The sequence below is a fragment of the Pseudochaenichthys georgianus genome, chromosome 8 (assembly GCF_902827115.2).
Source record: "Pseudochaenichthys georgianus chromosome 8, fPseGeo1.2, whole genome shotgun sequence".
In the NCBI taxonomy this organism is placed as follows: Eukaryota; Metazoa; Chordata; class Actinopteri; order Perciformes; family Channichthyidae; genus Pseudochaenichthys; species Pseudochaenichthys georgianus.
Genome location: NC_047510.2, coordinates 5,433,777 through 5,451,445, shown reverse-complemented (window position 1 = coordinate 5,451,445; position 17,669 = coordinate 5,433,777). Strand labels below are relative to the sequence as shown.

Here is a 17,669-nt window from a genome sequence, read left to right as displayed (position 1 = left end):
TGTAGGCCAACCACCATGAACACAAGAGCCTCAGTAGCAGCATCGGTCTCATTGTTTCCATCACCCATGTCTACAAAAGCAGACATTGACTGGTTATGTGGATTATATTGCACATGTTTTCTGATGGCCATGTCATCCAACATGAGTGAAACACATCCATATTTAGCCTGGTCGTCCTGGCATCTTCTCTCCAGCATATCCAGCATCATCTTGTTCAGGCCAGGCTTGCCATCCACCGAACACAGCCACCTGTAAAAAAATTGAGAAGTAGCTATTTAACGTACTTGCAACCGTAATTTCCAAAAATGAAATTGAACAACATTAAGACTACCTTTTTTTTTAGTCTCTCTGAGGTATTTGTATGCCTTTGGACCATGTAGATGGAGTGTGAGGGCACATTCTCTGTGGTCCTTGGAGTACTCATGGCCCTGCTTTGCCTTCAAGTCTATTTGAAGATCTGAAATTGTATGAGAAAAAATTAATAAGTCCCCTTCATATAATAACAAAGGAGTTTAATAAAGAGTGTAAGAGTAAGATGTACATGAATTTCAAAGTGCTAATTTCATCTTACCTGAGTAGAAATCAAGCCTCTTTGAGTTCTTCATTAATGAGGTTCTTTTCCCTCAAATCCCCCAAAAGACTCCTCACTGTGGTCTCTGCCCTCTTTTCTCTAGCCATGGCATTCTTCCTCTCTCGCTCGAGACTCTCCACTCTTGCTAAAGCTTCATTGAGTCTGGCCTTAAGAGCAGTAGGAGAAGCAGGCAAGACATAGCTATGATCCTAGAAAGAGGGATGAACATGGTTTGAGTGATGTTTCACTTCACACACATCACTTTGACACAACTAGAGTATGGCCCACATTCTTTCTTATAGTCATCACCTGTCAAAGCCACTGCCAGCATCATGCGTGTGTGTGTGTGTGTGTGTGTGTGTGTGTGTGTGTGTGTGTGTGTGTGTGTGTGTGTGTGTGTGCGCGTGTGTGAGTGTGCCAGGAATGCATGTTCAACATGTCTTCAATTGTGTGTGTATGGTTTATTTGTGAGTGTGTTTAATATGAGTGGCAGCAAACAAGAGAGATTTACTTTGTCTAGGACCATTATGAATGATGTTGAAAATAGAAATACTCACATCATTAGGCTGAGGTTGTGAGTGTGAGGTTGAAGCTTCTGGGTCGTCCTGAGGGGCCACAGACAGGCTCTCTTCAGCTTTTCTGGAAGTAGACGTAGTCCTGCCCTTTTCTGGCTAAAATGAAAAAGCAGAATACAAACACACACACACACACACACACACACACACACACACACACACACACACACCCTGCCCTGTTATTGATAATAGAATATTTACATTTATGAATGCTAATAACCGTATGATGATACACCTACTCTTTGGAGGTGAACCGGGAAGCTGAAGATGGAGGGAATAACACCATCTCTGAGTCGGACAATCTGTCCTGTCAAACTCGTCCTGCTTAAAATGCTCACTGCAAATCACGGATGACTCGCTTGCAGTGAACCCTTCCCTCCTCAAAGCAACTTCCCACTTCTTTCTCATATCTTTGTCTTTGGGAAACCTTCAAAATAAAAACGGGAGATTTGAGAGTCAACACAAAAACATTTTAAGAAGGAGGTCAAGCTTATTTTCTTCCTTCTTCTTCCTAGATAGATTAGATTAGATTTTACTTTATTCATCCCACAACGGGGAATTCACTTGTTACAGCAGCGATTTATAAAGTCTCAGTTGGCCATGAACATAATGTTTGCTGGCTACGATTTCGCTGGCGGACATCAATACAGTACAATAATATTCTATTTACAAAATACAACCAATTATAATGTTGAATCTTACTTGTGAAAAGTAATCCCCCGACCCCTGTTCGCAATCGTCCGCCGATTTGCACAGCAATATGCTGCACAGTGCTCTGGCATCTTGAAACCTCTGCTGTCTATGGGTAGAATGTCTGTACAATATGGGTAGGATGACCGGTCCAAGATGGCGGCCGTATTTCTTGCGCCCCAGCAGCCAATGCGGCGTCTACTCTTTATATGTCTATGTGGAGGACCGTGGAGGACCCATCAGTGTATCCTCGGTTATAGCTCCTCCAGAGAGCCTCCTCGACGCTCGATCCTCGGTCCTCGAAGTGCATTTAGAGAAATGAGATGTCCTTCAACATGGCGCGCTGAAATTCATTTCCGGGTCACTACCGGAGGACCGAGGAATCGAGGAGTCGAGGAGGGGGATTTGATGAAATGAGAAAGGGCCTGCTGCCCTTCGTCATAATCTGAAGGTGAAACTCAGCTGCAGGGAGGAAGATGCCCTGCAGGGGGGGACAGAGACAACAAGAGTATAGGAGGAGAGAAAATAATAAATAAATAGATACCCCCATTCATTTGTGTCCTCTGTGGAGCACATTGGGTTTTGGTCCATTACTTTAAGGTTATACATGCCACAGCATTAAGTCCAATTGTACTCCACAGAGGACATCCTGGGCTTTTCAAACATATGACATATGTGGGGGTGTGGCTTTGAAAAAGACAATTTCATTGTATTTCAAAATGGCGTCCATCAACACAAGCACTATTTATAGAAAGAGAAATGGTAAGTTTGTAATTTTGTAATTACCAGTGTTGTGAGTTCAAAATTTTTAATTCATTATAGTAAGGGAACATCTTAGGAGTTAGTGTATTGAGTTTTCAGAGCAGTGTAATACTTATTTGATCTAAAACTAAATGTTTTTATGAATGTCCTCTGAGGAGGACATGGGGACTTGCTAACTTTTTATTTACCCCATTTTACACAACATAAATGGAGTCCACTAAGGGCCAAAACTAACACGTAGGTTTCTGTAGGGTTCATGGCAGACGGATGCAGTGGGAAAACATACATCAAGTGCCTCAAGTGTCAGATGTATCTCTGCATTTTACAAAAGGATGGAGTACTACAAATGAGTGCTCAATATGTGTTGCATTGAGTTGTTGTGCTCTAATATTGTATGTTAATGTTGTTTGTATACTATGCTTCACATAACTAACACCCGATGTCCTCTACAAAGGACACACAATAAAACTAAAATAAAAATATATATTTGTAGTTGTTGCTAGTCATTATGTTTATACCACCTTAAAGACTTGTGTGATCAAAAAAGAAGGAATTGTGAAACCTTTTTCTTTCTGGGTCTCAGGAGATTAATAAAGAAAGAGAGAATACAATACAAACATATACAAATGAATAAATAAGTAAATAAATATAATTATTATTATAATATTATTTTTTGTATTGTTACCCAGGGGGCAAAGTCATTTTACAGACATAGAATGTTGTAAAAGGTTGTCCACCAGAAATGATATCTAGGACCTTCAAGGATCACAACCTGGGTGGACAACTAGCTACTGGAAAGCTACAGTGAGGGTCCAAACAATGCAACCCCTATATGAAAAAAAGTCAAAGATTCTGTCTGGATCAGATGCCATCATTCTCTTTCTGATTGAATATCTCTGTGACAGTTCATGGTAAAGACAAACTGAGCCAACCTATTGAAAGAGCAGAAAATAAGCTTTCAGGTGATGCCTTGGTTAAGCCTGTTCTCAATAAGGCCACTAGATGACGCTGTGCCTTTTTTGTCTCTCCAAAGCGAAATCCATTTCAAGCAATGCACTTGTGGTCCTCTGCATTGTTTGCTGTGTTCAAAATGGGTAAATATACTTAAAAGATTATTTCTATATAACATATTGAAGGATTTTCATTAATATACACACAAGGTTTGCTGCCGATGCTAAGTTGAATTGATTCAATGTTTACAGATTTTCCAGCAAGTGAGAGGATTTTAAGCTAGCTAGCTAGCTAGCCAGCACTGTTACTGTAAGCTAAAATTCTTTAATAATTTGTCAATCAGTTGTACAGTATTATTCATTTAATCAATATATATATATTTAATATCATTTGATTAAGTGTTTCATATGTGTGATCTTTTTGTGTGTGCAGTGCTGTATGGATCAATACCATGCCACCTTGACATGCACACTTTAAAACCTCTAACTATCACAGAGATATTCAATCAGAAAGAGAATGATGGCATCTGATCCAGACAGAATCTTTGACTTTTTTTCATATAGGGGTTGCATTGTTTGGACCCTCACTGTAGCTTTCCAGTAGCTAGTTGACCGGGTTGTCCACCCAGGTTGTGATCCTTGAAGGTCCTAGATATCATTTCTGGTGGACAACCTTTTACAACATTCCATGTCTGTAAAATGACTTTGCCCCCTGGGTATGTCTGGATGTGTGCATGGGAAAATAAAATGAAAAATAAACCAAAATGTGTCTGCATTTTTTTAAAGGAGTGTGACAGACTTCTTGATTAACAATAGGTCTCACAGAGGCAGTTCATTATTTGGGAAAAATAACAAACAAACAACGACAATGAGAACAAAATTGGAGTTAAGTTTTATTGAGGGGCCTTCTTAGGTCTACAATAATCGCTTGCTAAAACATACAGTGTCACATGTCATGCTTATGCTATTATTATTTTTCTATTTGGACTCTAATCATTATTTAAGCTTGTTTTTATACTCTTCTAATTCCCTCTTAAAACCAACTTAAATGTGTCTTTATAAAAAATATATATATGATCTCTTCAGTTTAAAGAACATGAAACAAGAACAACACAAACCTCAGGTGTTTAAGTTAACTCCACAGGTGTTTTCCCCTTCAGGCAGATTTAAAGACGACCCGGGCCTATAACTCGGGTCCTTTTTTAAAACCAGGAAGTGCTGCAGAGTTAAGTGCATCAAAAATGTTTACATTTTGTTAAACAAAATAATATAATCAAAAAATGATCAATGAAGTAAAATATGACATGATCTTCGTCAGGATAGAACAGTTAGAAAAAAAGATATCCCCCTTACAGAAAATAGTTCTTATTTGTTGTGGTTTTTTTCTTCCTAAAAATAAAAGCAATATGTGAACAAACAAACATTTAAAGATTAAAAATGTTCTTTAATTCTCTTTGCAAGTTTTTTAAGGCTGTTCCACATTCTTTAGGACTGTATGGGTTCCTCAGGAGTGTTCTACATGCTCTTTAAAACAGTTATATGTGTTCTTTAAGGATGTTTAAAGGTTTTGAAGCTTGTTCCACTGGTTATTTAAGGTTGTTATATGGTTTCTTTCAGGTCGTTCTATGAGTTATTTAAATGTTGGTCATGGCTGTGTAATGTGTTATTTAGGACTGTTCTACAGGTTAGGGTGTACGGGTACTCTGTTCTAAAGATTCTTTACACTGTTCTATTGTTCAGCCTGTCTATGGGTTCTTTAAGGCTTTTCTTTAGGTTCTTTAAGGCAGTGTTATGTGTTCTTTATGATTGTTTTACGTGTTCTCTCTGTTCCACATGTTCTTAAACGCTGTAAACCAGGTTCTTTAATCCCCTTTACAGGTTCTTTAAGGCTGTTCAACATTATTGTTTTAGATTGTTGTACCGGTTCTTCGATGCTTTACAGCAGGGGTGGGGAACCTCCGGCCTCCGGGCCGTATACGGCCCGCGAGACAATTTGGTACGGCCCTCGAGGTAATTTATAAACACACGCAAAAAATAAAAAAATGAAAGAAATCTAGACCGCAAAAAAATTAAACAAGCGAGTGCCTGTTTTTCCTGGCCAAGGTCAGGGTCCTTGAACACAACACGAGCCTAACGTGTCATCACGTGGTATATGTCTCGACTGACAGGGGTGCAGTTCTGACGGAGAGCACCAGAACGCCACTCCAGCACTTCAGAAATTGCAGTACCGATAAGTCCATACACATGCCGCAGTTTCTGCGTGTCTGTGTCTTTAGTTGAAAGCCCAGTGGCGATCTGCTCATCTGTCATTCTGATCAGACAGTCAATAACTGTGTTGTTATCATTAGCATCTGGTTAGCTAGCTATGCTAACGAATATAAGAAGCTTTTTCTACAACCAGTGAGGTAAAGGCACATCTTTATATGATCATTATAGTTATAAAAAAAATAAGAGAATAAAGTAAACAGGTATAAAATACTATATGACAGTTATTAATAAAGAAGAATACAGTTTGAAAGGGGAGTGATTTGTCAAATATCCATAAATTAAAAGAAAATCTGCTTACAGTTGTGTTTGGGTGTTGAGAGATGTGTCCATAGATCTCCTAATGTTGCTCTCAAAGTGCACCAGATTGATGCTTTTAACTTCAACATTTAAAAAAAAAATCTTCCCAGGGGAGCACGCCACACCCTGCACGTGCATGCATACGCGAGTCATGGTGAGATATCTGGATTAAGAGGTTGCTTTTTCTTTGCACAGAATGAAATGAATGTGCTGTGATTTTAGTTTTTTTAAGCAGAGGTCAATAACTTGTACGGCCCTCTGAGGATATTGTAAAAATTGAAATGGCCCTTGAGAGGAAAAAGGTTCCCCACCCCTGCTTTACAGGCTCTTTAGGCAGTTCTAAATAATACTTTTACAAAAGTATTTTGACACTGTCACATCCGAGCAACATTTTTTTAAAGTGAAGCACAAGGGTTGAACAGGGTTTTGTTTATTTAAAAAAATATATTTTTTACATTATTATATTATATATAATATTGTTATTGTTATAATTATTATTAATATTATTGGTTTTTGCAGGTGCATCATTTTAGAATAGAATACAATTAAAATATATAATCATTGAGAAGTAAACATTTGCACAATGTACTATAGAGAGGCGAAGTCCCTCCCTTTCCGGTGGACCTCCATGGGACCTTATTTCGGAAAAAGTATGTATTGAAGTCATTAGGCGCGTTCACACCACAGTAATTCTCCCACTTTAGTTCCGATATAGTTCCGAAATGTTGCGTTCACACCAAAAAAATCCGGAACTAAAATTAGTTCATGAGTCTTTTTATCCCCTGCTAGAGAGCAGGTACTTTCGTGGGAGAAAACGTTCCTATTTCTGATTGGCTGGGCGGATTGCAAACCACGCCCCGTAAAACAAAAGTTTTGTGAAGCCGCCATTTTATTATCCTTGCATTAGCATTATTAGCATTAGCCCAGCGCACAAACGCAGAGAGACTAACTTATGGCGGAACTCCGGGTGGCAGTATACGCCGTGAAGTTGTTTGCTGCCTGCCAGTAAACCCAAAGCAGAAGAAGTGACGTCAGCGGCTTCATTTGCCTAATCCTTCCCCAGGAACATATTCCGGTGTGAACGCGAACTGTACTTAGTTCATGAGAACTAAGTTCTGATGAACCTTTGTGGGAAAAGTACTGCGGTGTGAAAGCGCCTAATGGTGAGAGAAAGATTATCTTTCGACCCCGTTTGAATTGTGCCACGAATTACACATAGATGTTTGTCAATTTAAAAGATAATTTTGCAAGTCAAAAAAATTAAAATGTGTCGAAAAACTGTGAAGAAACTATTTTTTGTGTGAAATCGCTCAATGAACTACAACTCCCGTCTCGCACCACATACCAAGACGGCCGTCACGTTGGCACATTTCACTTCTTTCTTTCAGAATGAGGCGGAAAGTATTAAAAAAGGTGAAAATCAATACTGGCATGTTGAGAGCTGTACATACACACAATGGGAGTTACGGCCCGTCCACACACAGGCATGAAAAAAATCTTGAAAAATCTTGATGCTGGGCGTGTCTGAAGCTTGGCGATTTCTCGCGCCTAAGGCGACCAACAACCAATCAGGAATCTCCCGCCCGCCCCCGGCATACAAAGCAATAGCAATGTTAAAACGAAGTAAACTGGATATAAAATCCCCAAACAGGCGAAAACCTACCAGTTTCACCCACTGTCTCTGCCACCTCCCTCCATGCCTCGCTCTTCCGGTTTGTATCCCGGTAGATGAACACAACAGAGACTGATTATACAGCACCGGGTGATTCACTACCGCTCCATTTTTTTGAATATGAGGAAATGACCTGCGTAGTCTCTCCCACCATACACACGGTTTGATTGGCGAGCGCTTGTACTGTCAGATTTGCATACGCGGGATTTGATTGGCTGATGCCAAGCATCGAGCCTCAAAAGTTGAACAATGTTCAACTTTTGATGCCGATAGATGCTCGTGATGCTTGCAAAGCCATGCCATGCTCCCCACAATGCAGTTCGGCGAAGATTCAAAATCTTCTACGTCACCCCATTCAAGTGAATGGGCGAAGCTTTGAAAGATTTTTTTCATGCCTGTGTGTGGACGGGGCGTTAGTCGGTTCCGTGAGAGCCAGCATGCGGGACCGGGATTCTGGGATTTGTAGTCTTTCTAGTTGCGTATTTTTCATAGTCTTATATTTCAACAGTTTTAAGACAAACTGTGACTTTTTTGACATGGAAATAATTTTTTAAGATTGACAAACATCATCTGTGTAATTCGTGACACAAATCAAACGGGATCGAAAGATACGTTTTCTCTCCCCATTGACTTCAATACATAATTTTTCCAAAATAAGGTCCTATGGGTCGGAAGTATAGATGGGCGGGACTTCGCCTCTCTATAATAAAAAGGTCTACATTACAAAACATACAGTAATGTATAATTGTTAAAAAAAATAATGCTAAAAACAACAACATGTACAGTGTAAAGGAATAGTCCTAAGTGATACATGTAGTATTGCACAGAATACTGCAGAGTGGAGCTGTTGGAAAAGTGTGCACCTGAAGCAGTAAATAAAGACAAGTGGTAGGTTTTTGATTTCTTTTTTTGAAAGAGAGGTTTGAGTAAGAGATTGCTTTTTATAACTCAACTCAAACTATTTGTATAAAAGCTAATGGAAGGAGTAATAAAAGAGGACACTGAGAATGAAGACGAGGAAGAGGAATTCCAGGAGTTTCCCCCGGGCGTCCAGCCAACCACGGTCAGAGTTCATCTTCACCATTAAAACTCCATTTTAAAATCATAGCAGCTGGCCTCATGCATCAGTGCTGACACACACACACACACACACACACACACACACACACACACACACACACACACACACACACACACACACACACACACACACACACACACACACACACACACACACATACACCCACACACACAGAGGGACACACACACCAGTCATATTTGTGTGAATACTTTTTATTTATTTACACACACACACACACACACACACACACACACACACACACATACACCCACACACACACACACACACACACACACACACACACACACACACACACACACACACACAGAGGGGGACACACACCAGTCATATTTTTGTGAATACTTTTTATTTATTTACACACACACACACACACACACACACACACACACACACACACACACACACACACACACACACACACACACACACATCTCCACAGGAAGGTGGGAATGTGTTTTCAAACCTTAAACCTCCATGCTCTCTTATATCCAACAGGGGGAAACGTTTTTTAAAAATATGTTAGATTGTGTAGAGGCTTATAAGAAAAGGTGCCTACTTCTTACCTGATTAATTACCTCAGAACACTTTTTTCTGGTTGAGTTTAAGGTCTCAACCTCTTGATTCAAGTCTTCTTCAATACGGCATGATGTCATTTTGGTCGTTATATACCCGTTTAGAGTAAACAACAAAGCAGCATATGCTTTAGGGCAGGGGTGGGGAACCTTTTTCCTCTCAAGTGTCATTTCAATTTTTACAACATCCTCCAAGGTCCGTACAAATTATTGTACTCAACCTCTACTAAAAAAAGCAACCTCTTAATCCAGATATCTTTCTGTTTTATTTTCAAAGTTTTTATGTTATGCTTTGGAGAGAGTGTGTAAAAGGCATAAGGAGCCAAATGCAGACACTCACTATGACTCGCGCATGCATGCACGTGCACGGTTGTGGCATGACCACCAAAACAGAAAGATATGGACACAAGATGTGTGCAAATGTATTTAGTTTCCTATCCATGTGAACATGATTTAAGTGGGGGGGGACCTAACATCCTCCTCTAGGGGGGTCCAGGGGCTTGCTCCCCCGGGAATATATATATTTTTGATATTGAAGTTGAAAGCATCAATCTGGTGCACTTTGAGAGCAACATTAAGATATGGATACATCTCTCAACACCCATATGATACAGAACTGTAAACAGATTTACTTTTTCTTTATGGATATTTTACAAATCACTCTCCTTTTAAAATGTATTTTTGGAAACTTTTTTGTTGGTATTTTATACCTGTTTTTAATTTATTCTCTTTTTTTTATATATATAACTATAATGATCATATAAAGGTGTGCCTTTACCTCACTGAGCTGAGGTTATTTGAGCCTCTCAGTCTGAAAGCAGGGTTGCCAACTTTGGGTACCTGGCTGGAGTGAGATGTTGGTATCATGGGTTTGATTACACATATGAGCACGAAATGACTGCTATCGTGTCAGTAGCGGGACCTTAGCATATATATAGGATATATATACAATATATACAAATACACAATATTGGACACAGACTATAAAGGGCACACAGTTTCATTCACTAATGAAAGTCAAACACATGTTTGTTTCCACTGTTTTATTGTGTGCCTGTCGCGATAAGCAATTAGTTGACTTATCGTACGATAAATAAAAATGAACTCGATACATTTCCATTTACATGAGGATGTGACTAGCAGTTTGAAAGGATGTTCTTGAATTATTATTATATATTATCTTTATGTCAGTGGTCTAAAATGGTCATACAACGGTGCTGACAATATAATCGTTTATCGCAATAATTTCCAGGAAAATGTATCCAACAAAATTAATTATCGTGAGAGGCCTAAACATGAAACACACACACACACAAACACATTTACAGACTTACTCCAAACTGCCAAATATATTAATTAACACACTCTCACTCTCATATACTCTGACTCTATTTTGGCCTCGTAGAACAATAAGAAGGAAACTTTTACTTTTTATCATTTCTACTGGATCTTAGATCTGCGCATGCGCAATACGGGTCGGCAGTGGCGGCCACGGAGTATTTGTGTTGGGTAATCTATCGTAGGGCCGGCTAACCCATACAGCGGTGGGGCTCAAGTCAGTATTTGCAATGTAATTACATACACGCTCCCCTTGACAGGGAAACGTCATGCGTGAGGTTTAGATTATTTCCTCAATCCAAATTGAACTGTATGAAATAAAAAGGCACATTTGTCTTGTAGTAAATAAAAAGGGCGACCTGGAGCCAATCCTGCAATTTACCCACAGGTGAAAGAGTTGACATGCTGAAAGCCCAACCCCTGTAGGGGGGTCTGGGATAAAATACACATTCTGGTACTCTCTTGAGAAGAAAAATAAATACATCTATTACTACACGACATATTTAAACAAATGAATGCCATTTTAGTTTGTTGTTACTTTGTTCTGAAAGCTGAACCTGCTGCTCCTCACAGAGAGAAGAGGGAAGAAGCTGTGTTAATGACTTTACATTGTGGATAAGGGTGGATAGCCCCCATTGTTCTGTGTGTCAACATGAAAGACAGCCCACACACCTATCAATCATCAAACCATGGGGTCTCATTTCATTACGTGTTGATAGAAATCAACACGTAATGTTGTATCGATCTATAGATGTACTACAGCAATTCAATCAGGAGAGACATGATGTATGGAATACATATTTATTATCGGTCACATTATATCAATGGAACATAATGATGACAGTTCATCACAAATGAATGAATGTTGTTTTGGCGATTAGGCCCAGGTTTTAGTAGGATATCAATCGGGAAGGGAAGAACCATTTCCGATGAACCCCCCTGGGTCTAGACACTGGTGGTGGTTATAAGTGGTTAGGTCCGATTGGAAGGGAGAAGGTTAAGCTTGGCCCTGAGTTGGAAGCAAGAGGCGAAGGGGTGGAGGAGGGTTGCGCGTTGACACCTGGAAGACAGCTGATAGAACAGGGGAGAGCATATATAGAGGGGTTAACAGGTGCGATGATTAGCCCTGTAATGAAGGGGCGTGATAGGTTTAGCTGAGGAGAGGCGCTCCCTGTCATTTAGATGCAGGGAGCAAGTATTGCCATGACGCGCAATACGGAGTGTTAGGTCTTCCTGTCTGAACTTGCGCTAAGCTTCATAAGTATTCTCCGTCAGGACTTCCTGCAACAACACCACGCCGTTATCTTGATTCTGATTGGCCAGAAGACGATATCAAAGATGTCCTATTGAGAAGACGATCACTACCTGACAAAAGTTTTCAAAACCGTTTCTAGTCTTCGGTATTCTTGTTTTGGCGTGAGAATAGTTTGGGCAGCGTGAGAGCGTGAGATTGAGGGTGAAAGCGTGTGTCACACGCCAGATGCGTGAGAGTTGGCAACCCTGTTGTAGGCCTACTGTAATGTAGCATATTATTTTCGATGGCGTTATTGACTGTATGATCAGTATGTCAGATGAATAGATCGCCACTGGGCTAACAACTAAAGTTGTAAAAACTGACCGGTTAACCGATAAATTAAAGTTTTTTTTTGTTTTTTTTTTAAGTGCTGGAGCAGCGTTCCGGTGCGTTCCGGCAGCACTACAGCACGTGATGACACGTTACGCTCGTGTTGTGTTCAAGGAACCTATCCTTGGCCAGGAAAAACAGGCACTCGCTTGTTTAATTCTGTTGCGGTCTAGATTTTTTTTTTTGCGTGTGTTTATAAATTACCTTGAGGGCCCTATCAAATGGAGGTTCCCCACCCCTGCTTTAGGGCGAGGCTACCTTGTGACAGACAGGTCGCTGTCTGTGTTTTTCTCTTATAACTTTAACCCTTTTATAATTTGTGTTTTCATTTCATCTAAGTTAATTGCAACATTTCGGCAGCCTAAAAAGAGGCTTGTTGAGTGGTCTGTTGTACCCTCTGTATCACTTCAGTTCAGATGGCCAAGATGACAACGTCCAAAAACGAAGATGATATGAAAAAAAATATGGTGACGGCTAAAAACATATCACTACAACCTAAACTAACATGGCGATACCAAAGACGGAGGTGGCCTCAAAGGCCCAATTCCGAACAGACCTCTACACCTTACCCTTACACTCTTCCACTCCGTTTGCGTGTTCGCGTGGAGGGTTGGCCAAATTCTGTGCCGCTTGTGTCCGTCGTGAAACACGATGTGTACACACGTTTTCTGTGCAAACATTTACAAGTAAACTGCAAAACAAGTGATATTTAATATCGGCATACAGATGTTAAAAACGTCATGTTTACATATTTTTTACCCGTGTCAAATCTAGAAAACGCTCAACGTGTGTCAAATGTTGTATGACTGTTGCAAAAACCAAGCAGCTCAGGAATATTAAATCTAAAAATAAAAATAGGTTTACAAAAAAGATTGCCATAGTAAAGCCAATATAGACCAAAAACCAAAGTCGCAACAGCTTGACAACAACCCCCAGGCAGGAAGTATGCCGGACATTGATGCAAATGTTAATTGTGGCCAAACGGCAGTATTACAGCGCAGGCTCCATTGGACCAAGATACAGTTGCTCTCCAGAATCAGGCATCATGCGCCACTGAGCAACTTTCATTTGAAAGACGGTCCCGCCTCCATGGCTGTATCCAGTTCTCTTTATACATCCATGATTGACACCAATTTAATTTTCAAATCATATGTTATGATGATATACAGACAAAACTGTTCACAGATAGATACTGTATTCATCCCAAATTGGGAAATTATTTAGTTTTTTCTCCTGAACATTATCAGAATCATCACAAAATGAGTTTATATCTTTTTTTATGTTTGTTTATTACTTAAGATATTAACATTTTATATATATAAAGCATCGCTGTTTATAAAAACGTTTATTTTATTTGAAGAAATCTTAATTTTGAGGCTTTTCCAACCATATTTTCATATACGATTGATAGCATTTAAATCAATTAATGAATCAGATTTAATTTATTTATTTGATAAAACAATTAAATCCATTGATGCCCTATACTAGCTTTACAAGGTTGTATGTATATATAAGCTATACGTTTTTAGGCTGTATATGTATATACAGTATATTTATAATTTAGATATTAGTGAATGACATTATACACTGTGATTTATATGTATCACATTTGTACCATCCCCTCCCTCCCCCTGACCAAATAAGGACACACAGGATGAACAGATTGTCCCCCTGATCTTCATTCACCGGAATCCAAACACACCTCCCTGCTGCGGAGAGAAGGAGGGGGGGGGGGGGCAGCAGGTACAAATGGAGGGTGGAGGTGCAGGGATTGACGGGGGGGGCAGCAGCAGGTACAAATGGAGGGTGGAGGTGGTGGGATTGACGCATGCGCACTCGTGCTCCATCCCCTCCGCATCGCCCCCCCTGTCCTCCCTCCCTCCTCTCTCTTTTTCTGCAGCATCAGTACCACACTCCCTCCCTCCCTGCTCCTCTCTCCCTCCCTCCCTCCCTCCCTCCCTCCCCCAATCTCTCTCCCTCACTCCCTCCTCCACTCTCTCTCTCTCTATCCCTCTTTCTTTCTCTCTCTCTCTCTCTCTCTCTCTCTCTCTCTCTCTCTCTCTCTCTCTCTCTCTCTCTCTCTCTCTCTCTCTCTCTCTCTCTCTCTCTCGGTGGTGTTGCTGCCGGGCTGCTGCTGCTTTGCGCGCTGCGGGGCCACACTGCGACCGCACCGAGGAGGAAGAGGGAAGAGCCGCGTAACCGAAAGGGGGGCCAGGCTGAGCCAGAGCGGCGGAGAGGCACCATTACAAAAATTAATTCAAAAGAAGAAGAAGCAGCAGCAGCAGCAGCGGAGGATCTGAACGCACCGGATAATAAAAACCAACCTCCTGTCGGCGGAGACGCGTCACCCCGCGCTGTTCCTCCCTCCATCCCTCTGTCCGCGAACGGGAAGTGAAGCAGAGGTGCAAAACGAAGAGGAGGACGAACAGAAAAAAAAACCTTGTTGGGGAATCTCGGAGCGCAAAACGACGCCGGACACCTCCCCCCTCCCCCCCGCATCAGGGTCGATTCTCCGTTTTCTAGCAGCCAGCTCGGCGCGGCGACACCATGAAGGACCGTACGGCGGAACTGCGAAGCGTAAGCTCAATTTTTCCTCTTTATTCCCATCCATGTTGGCCTCCATGTTCCCTCCTCCTCCCCCTACCCTCTTCCTCTCTCTCTCTCTCGCTCTCTCTCTCTCGCTCTCGCTCTCTCTCTCCCTCTCCCATCCTCCTGCGGCCGCGGCAGCTGCACGGCCTCGCCACCTCTCTGGTTGATGAAAGCGGCTAAAAAGCCTCGTAGAGCCGGCTTGGTGTGCGCGGAGCAGAGAGTGCATGGGGCTGCAGATCTGGGGGTGGATGGAGCCTGAAAGGGGGGCTTTCCTCACACATTTGATAGGTTGTTCTCTCAGTAGTAGGCCTATCTAGTATGAGTGGATGCTCGGGGTCTCACTCAGGCTGGAGGTCACGTTCACAGCGGCACGTTCGTTTTATTCTCTTCTCCGCGTTTAGCAGGTGATGTGCGCGCGGCGGGTTTAGACGCAGAGGCCCTGCTCAGGTTTTTCTCTGCTCGTGCAGCGCTGCATGCATGATGGGTAAATGGGTTTTAAAAAGGAAAATAAACCCTCTACCATTAATGCTAAGGTGGCCGTGCACGTTCACGCACGCGAACCTGGGTGACCTGATGGAGAACAGAATGCAGTGATTTATTTTCTTCTTTTTTACTCAGAGGCCGCATCCCGCAGCCCGCGCGCCTCCTCCCTGATGGAGAGGCTCGTGAGGGTGGATGTGCGGCTGGGTGGAGGCATCACGGTGCGGGCGGAGCGGAGGATGCGGTTTTATCTGCTTCTTTTCCACGTGTCTTCTTTTCCGCTCTCCCCCCCCCCCCCCCCTCACCCACACGGTGATAGTGAAAAGATGGGGGAAGGGGGGGGGGGTCTTCATTGTACCAAAGCCTCACCCATTTTATGACTGTGTGGCTCTGCATCGGGTGACTGGAGGCTTTGACACGTGCGGTATGCGGGGCGACGCGGTGCGGTAGGGGACTTCTCCAAGCGAACAGCTGATGCAGGCAGTTTGGGCGGATTGTGGGGGGAATTTTTTTTGGGAGGGAGGGGATGTGTAGGGGTGTCACATCAGCTGCTCAAACTCTGCAGCAGCTCCACGCGCTTCCCGCCGCCACCACCCGGGTTCAACCGGGTTCGTGCTAGGCAGCGAAATACAGCATCTCTATAAATATATTTGTATTAATACCTCTATGTATATCTGTCAGTGAGCCCATTTAATACTACAGTGATTTATTGGAGATTTTCATGAATTAATTTCCATTTTATTACATTTTATGCAGCTCCATTTTCCTCTCACGTCACGTCTCTGTTACAGATGAATTATGGGAGATCAGCTGATCAATAGCATCTAATATGTGTGTGTGTGTGTGTGTGTGTGTGTGTGTGTGTGTGTGTGTGTGTGTGTGTGTGTGTGTGTGTGTGTGTGTGTGTGTGTGTGTGTGTGTGTGTGTGTGTGTGTGTGTGTGTTTGTCAAGCTAATTTGCATTAAAAAAAGTGACAGGCTCAGCACCGCCTGGAGTTTACCGCACTGCTGTCCATCCATCCGTCCTCCATCCTTCTTCTTCCCTTCATTCCCCCCACCTTTCTCCATCTTCCATTTGTTGCCTCATTCCTCTATCTTTCCTCACTCTCCATCATCAATCTTTCTCCATCCCTCAATATTTACTCTACTTTCTCCATCCTAACTACATCTATCCTTCATCCATCCTCCTATCCTCCATGTATCCTGCACATTTCTTTGCATCCCTTCATCTTTTTTTGCTCAATCTTTCTCCATCATTTCATCTTACCTCCATATTTCCTCCATCTCTCTTCAATATTTCCTCAATATTTCCTCCATTTATCTTCAATATTTCCTCTATATTTCCTCAATATTTCCTCCATCTCTCTTCAATATTTCCTCAATATTTCCTCCATCTCTCTTCAATATTTCCTCTATATTTCCTCCATCTCTCCTCATTATCCCCTCCATATTTCTTCCATCCCTCCATATTTCCTTCTTTCCTCATTCTTTTTTCATCTTTCACTATCTTTCTATTGCTATCCTTTCCGTCCTCCTTCACTTCTTCTAACCATCTTCAATCTTTTTCTTTTCCTGCATGTCTCCATCCTCTACTCACTTTAACTTCACCTTCCCTCCATCACCTTATATCAATCTTTACATTCCTTCTTCCTCACCTGTTGCATTTATTTACAATTTACTCTAACTAATACTTATTTGCATTATCTGGCATTTAGTGTATAAAAAGTCACGTCTTTGGTCCAAACCCTATATAGACCAACTATGATAAATAAAGGTATCAAATCATCTAATTTAAGTAGCTGATATTAGAGAATATGTTTACAATTCTGTGACTAAAATGACACATTTATCACCAAAATATGTAGCGATTTCATTAAAACAAACAAATGTGTTGTTTTATTCATTCTTAGATTAGCCTGTTAAACCCCATGCCCCCACCCATGGGGGGGGCAAACACAACAATATTCACAAAACTGTGTCTCAGGGCTTCTTAACATTTAACAACCTATTCATGTGTCATACTTAACGGGAAGAGACTCAGCGAACTGACGATATGTACAATTTTTACTCAAACAAAACACAACTCTAACGCCAAGCGTCTGAATTAGCACTAAGCGAAAGAGTGCTAACGCACTTAGCACATAACTCACGTTAGCGATCTTTGATATGAAAGCTGAGAT

General features: G+C 41.6%; 1 protein-coding gene and 1 long non-coding RNA gene across 2 annotated transcripts in view; one reads left to right on the top strand and one right to left on the bottom strand.

The window, feature by feature from the left end:
• Positions 1-352: 352 nt before the first annotated feature.
• On the bottom strand, positions 353-1,986 carry LOC139434295 (uncharacterized). The gene is made up of 5 exons (XR_011643652.1): positions 1,849-1,986; positions 1,386-1,573; positions 1,129-1,242; positions 572-780; positions 353-457 (listed from the first exon to the last, which is right to left on the bottom strand). It is a non-coding gene; the product is annotated as an uncharacterized lncRNA (long non-coding RNA).
• Positions 1,987-14,539: 12,553 nt separating this feature from the next.
• LOC117451129 (syntaxin-1B) overlaps positions 14,540-17,669 on the top strand; it is an 82,087-nt gene continuing 78,957 nt past the window's right edge. The window contains exon 1 of the mRNA XM_034089251.2: positions 14,540-14,998. Within this exon, the coding sequence (XP_033945142.1) occupies positions 14,969-14,998 (30 nt within the window). The 5' untranslated portion in view covers positions 14,540-14,968. The remainder of the gene's footprint in view (positions 14,999-17,669) is intronic.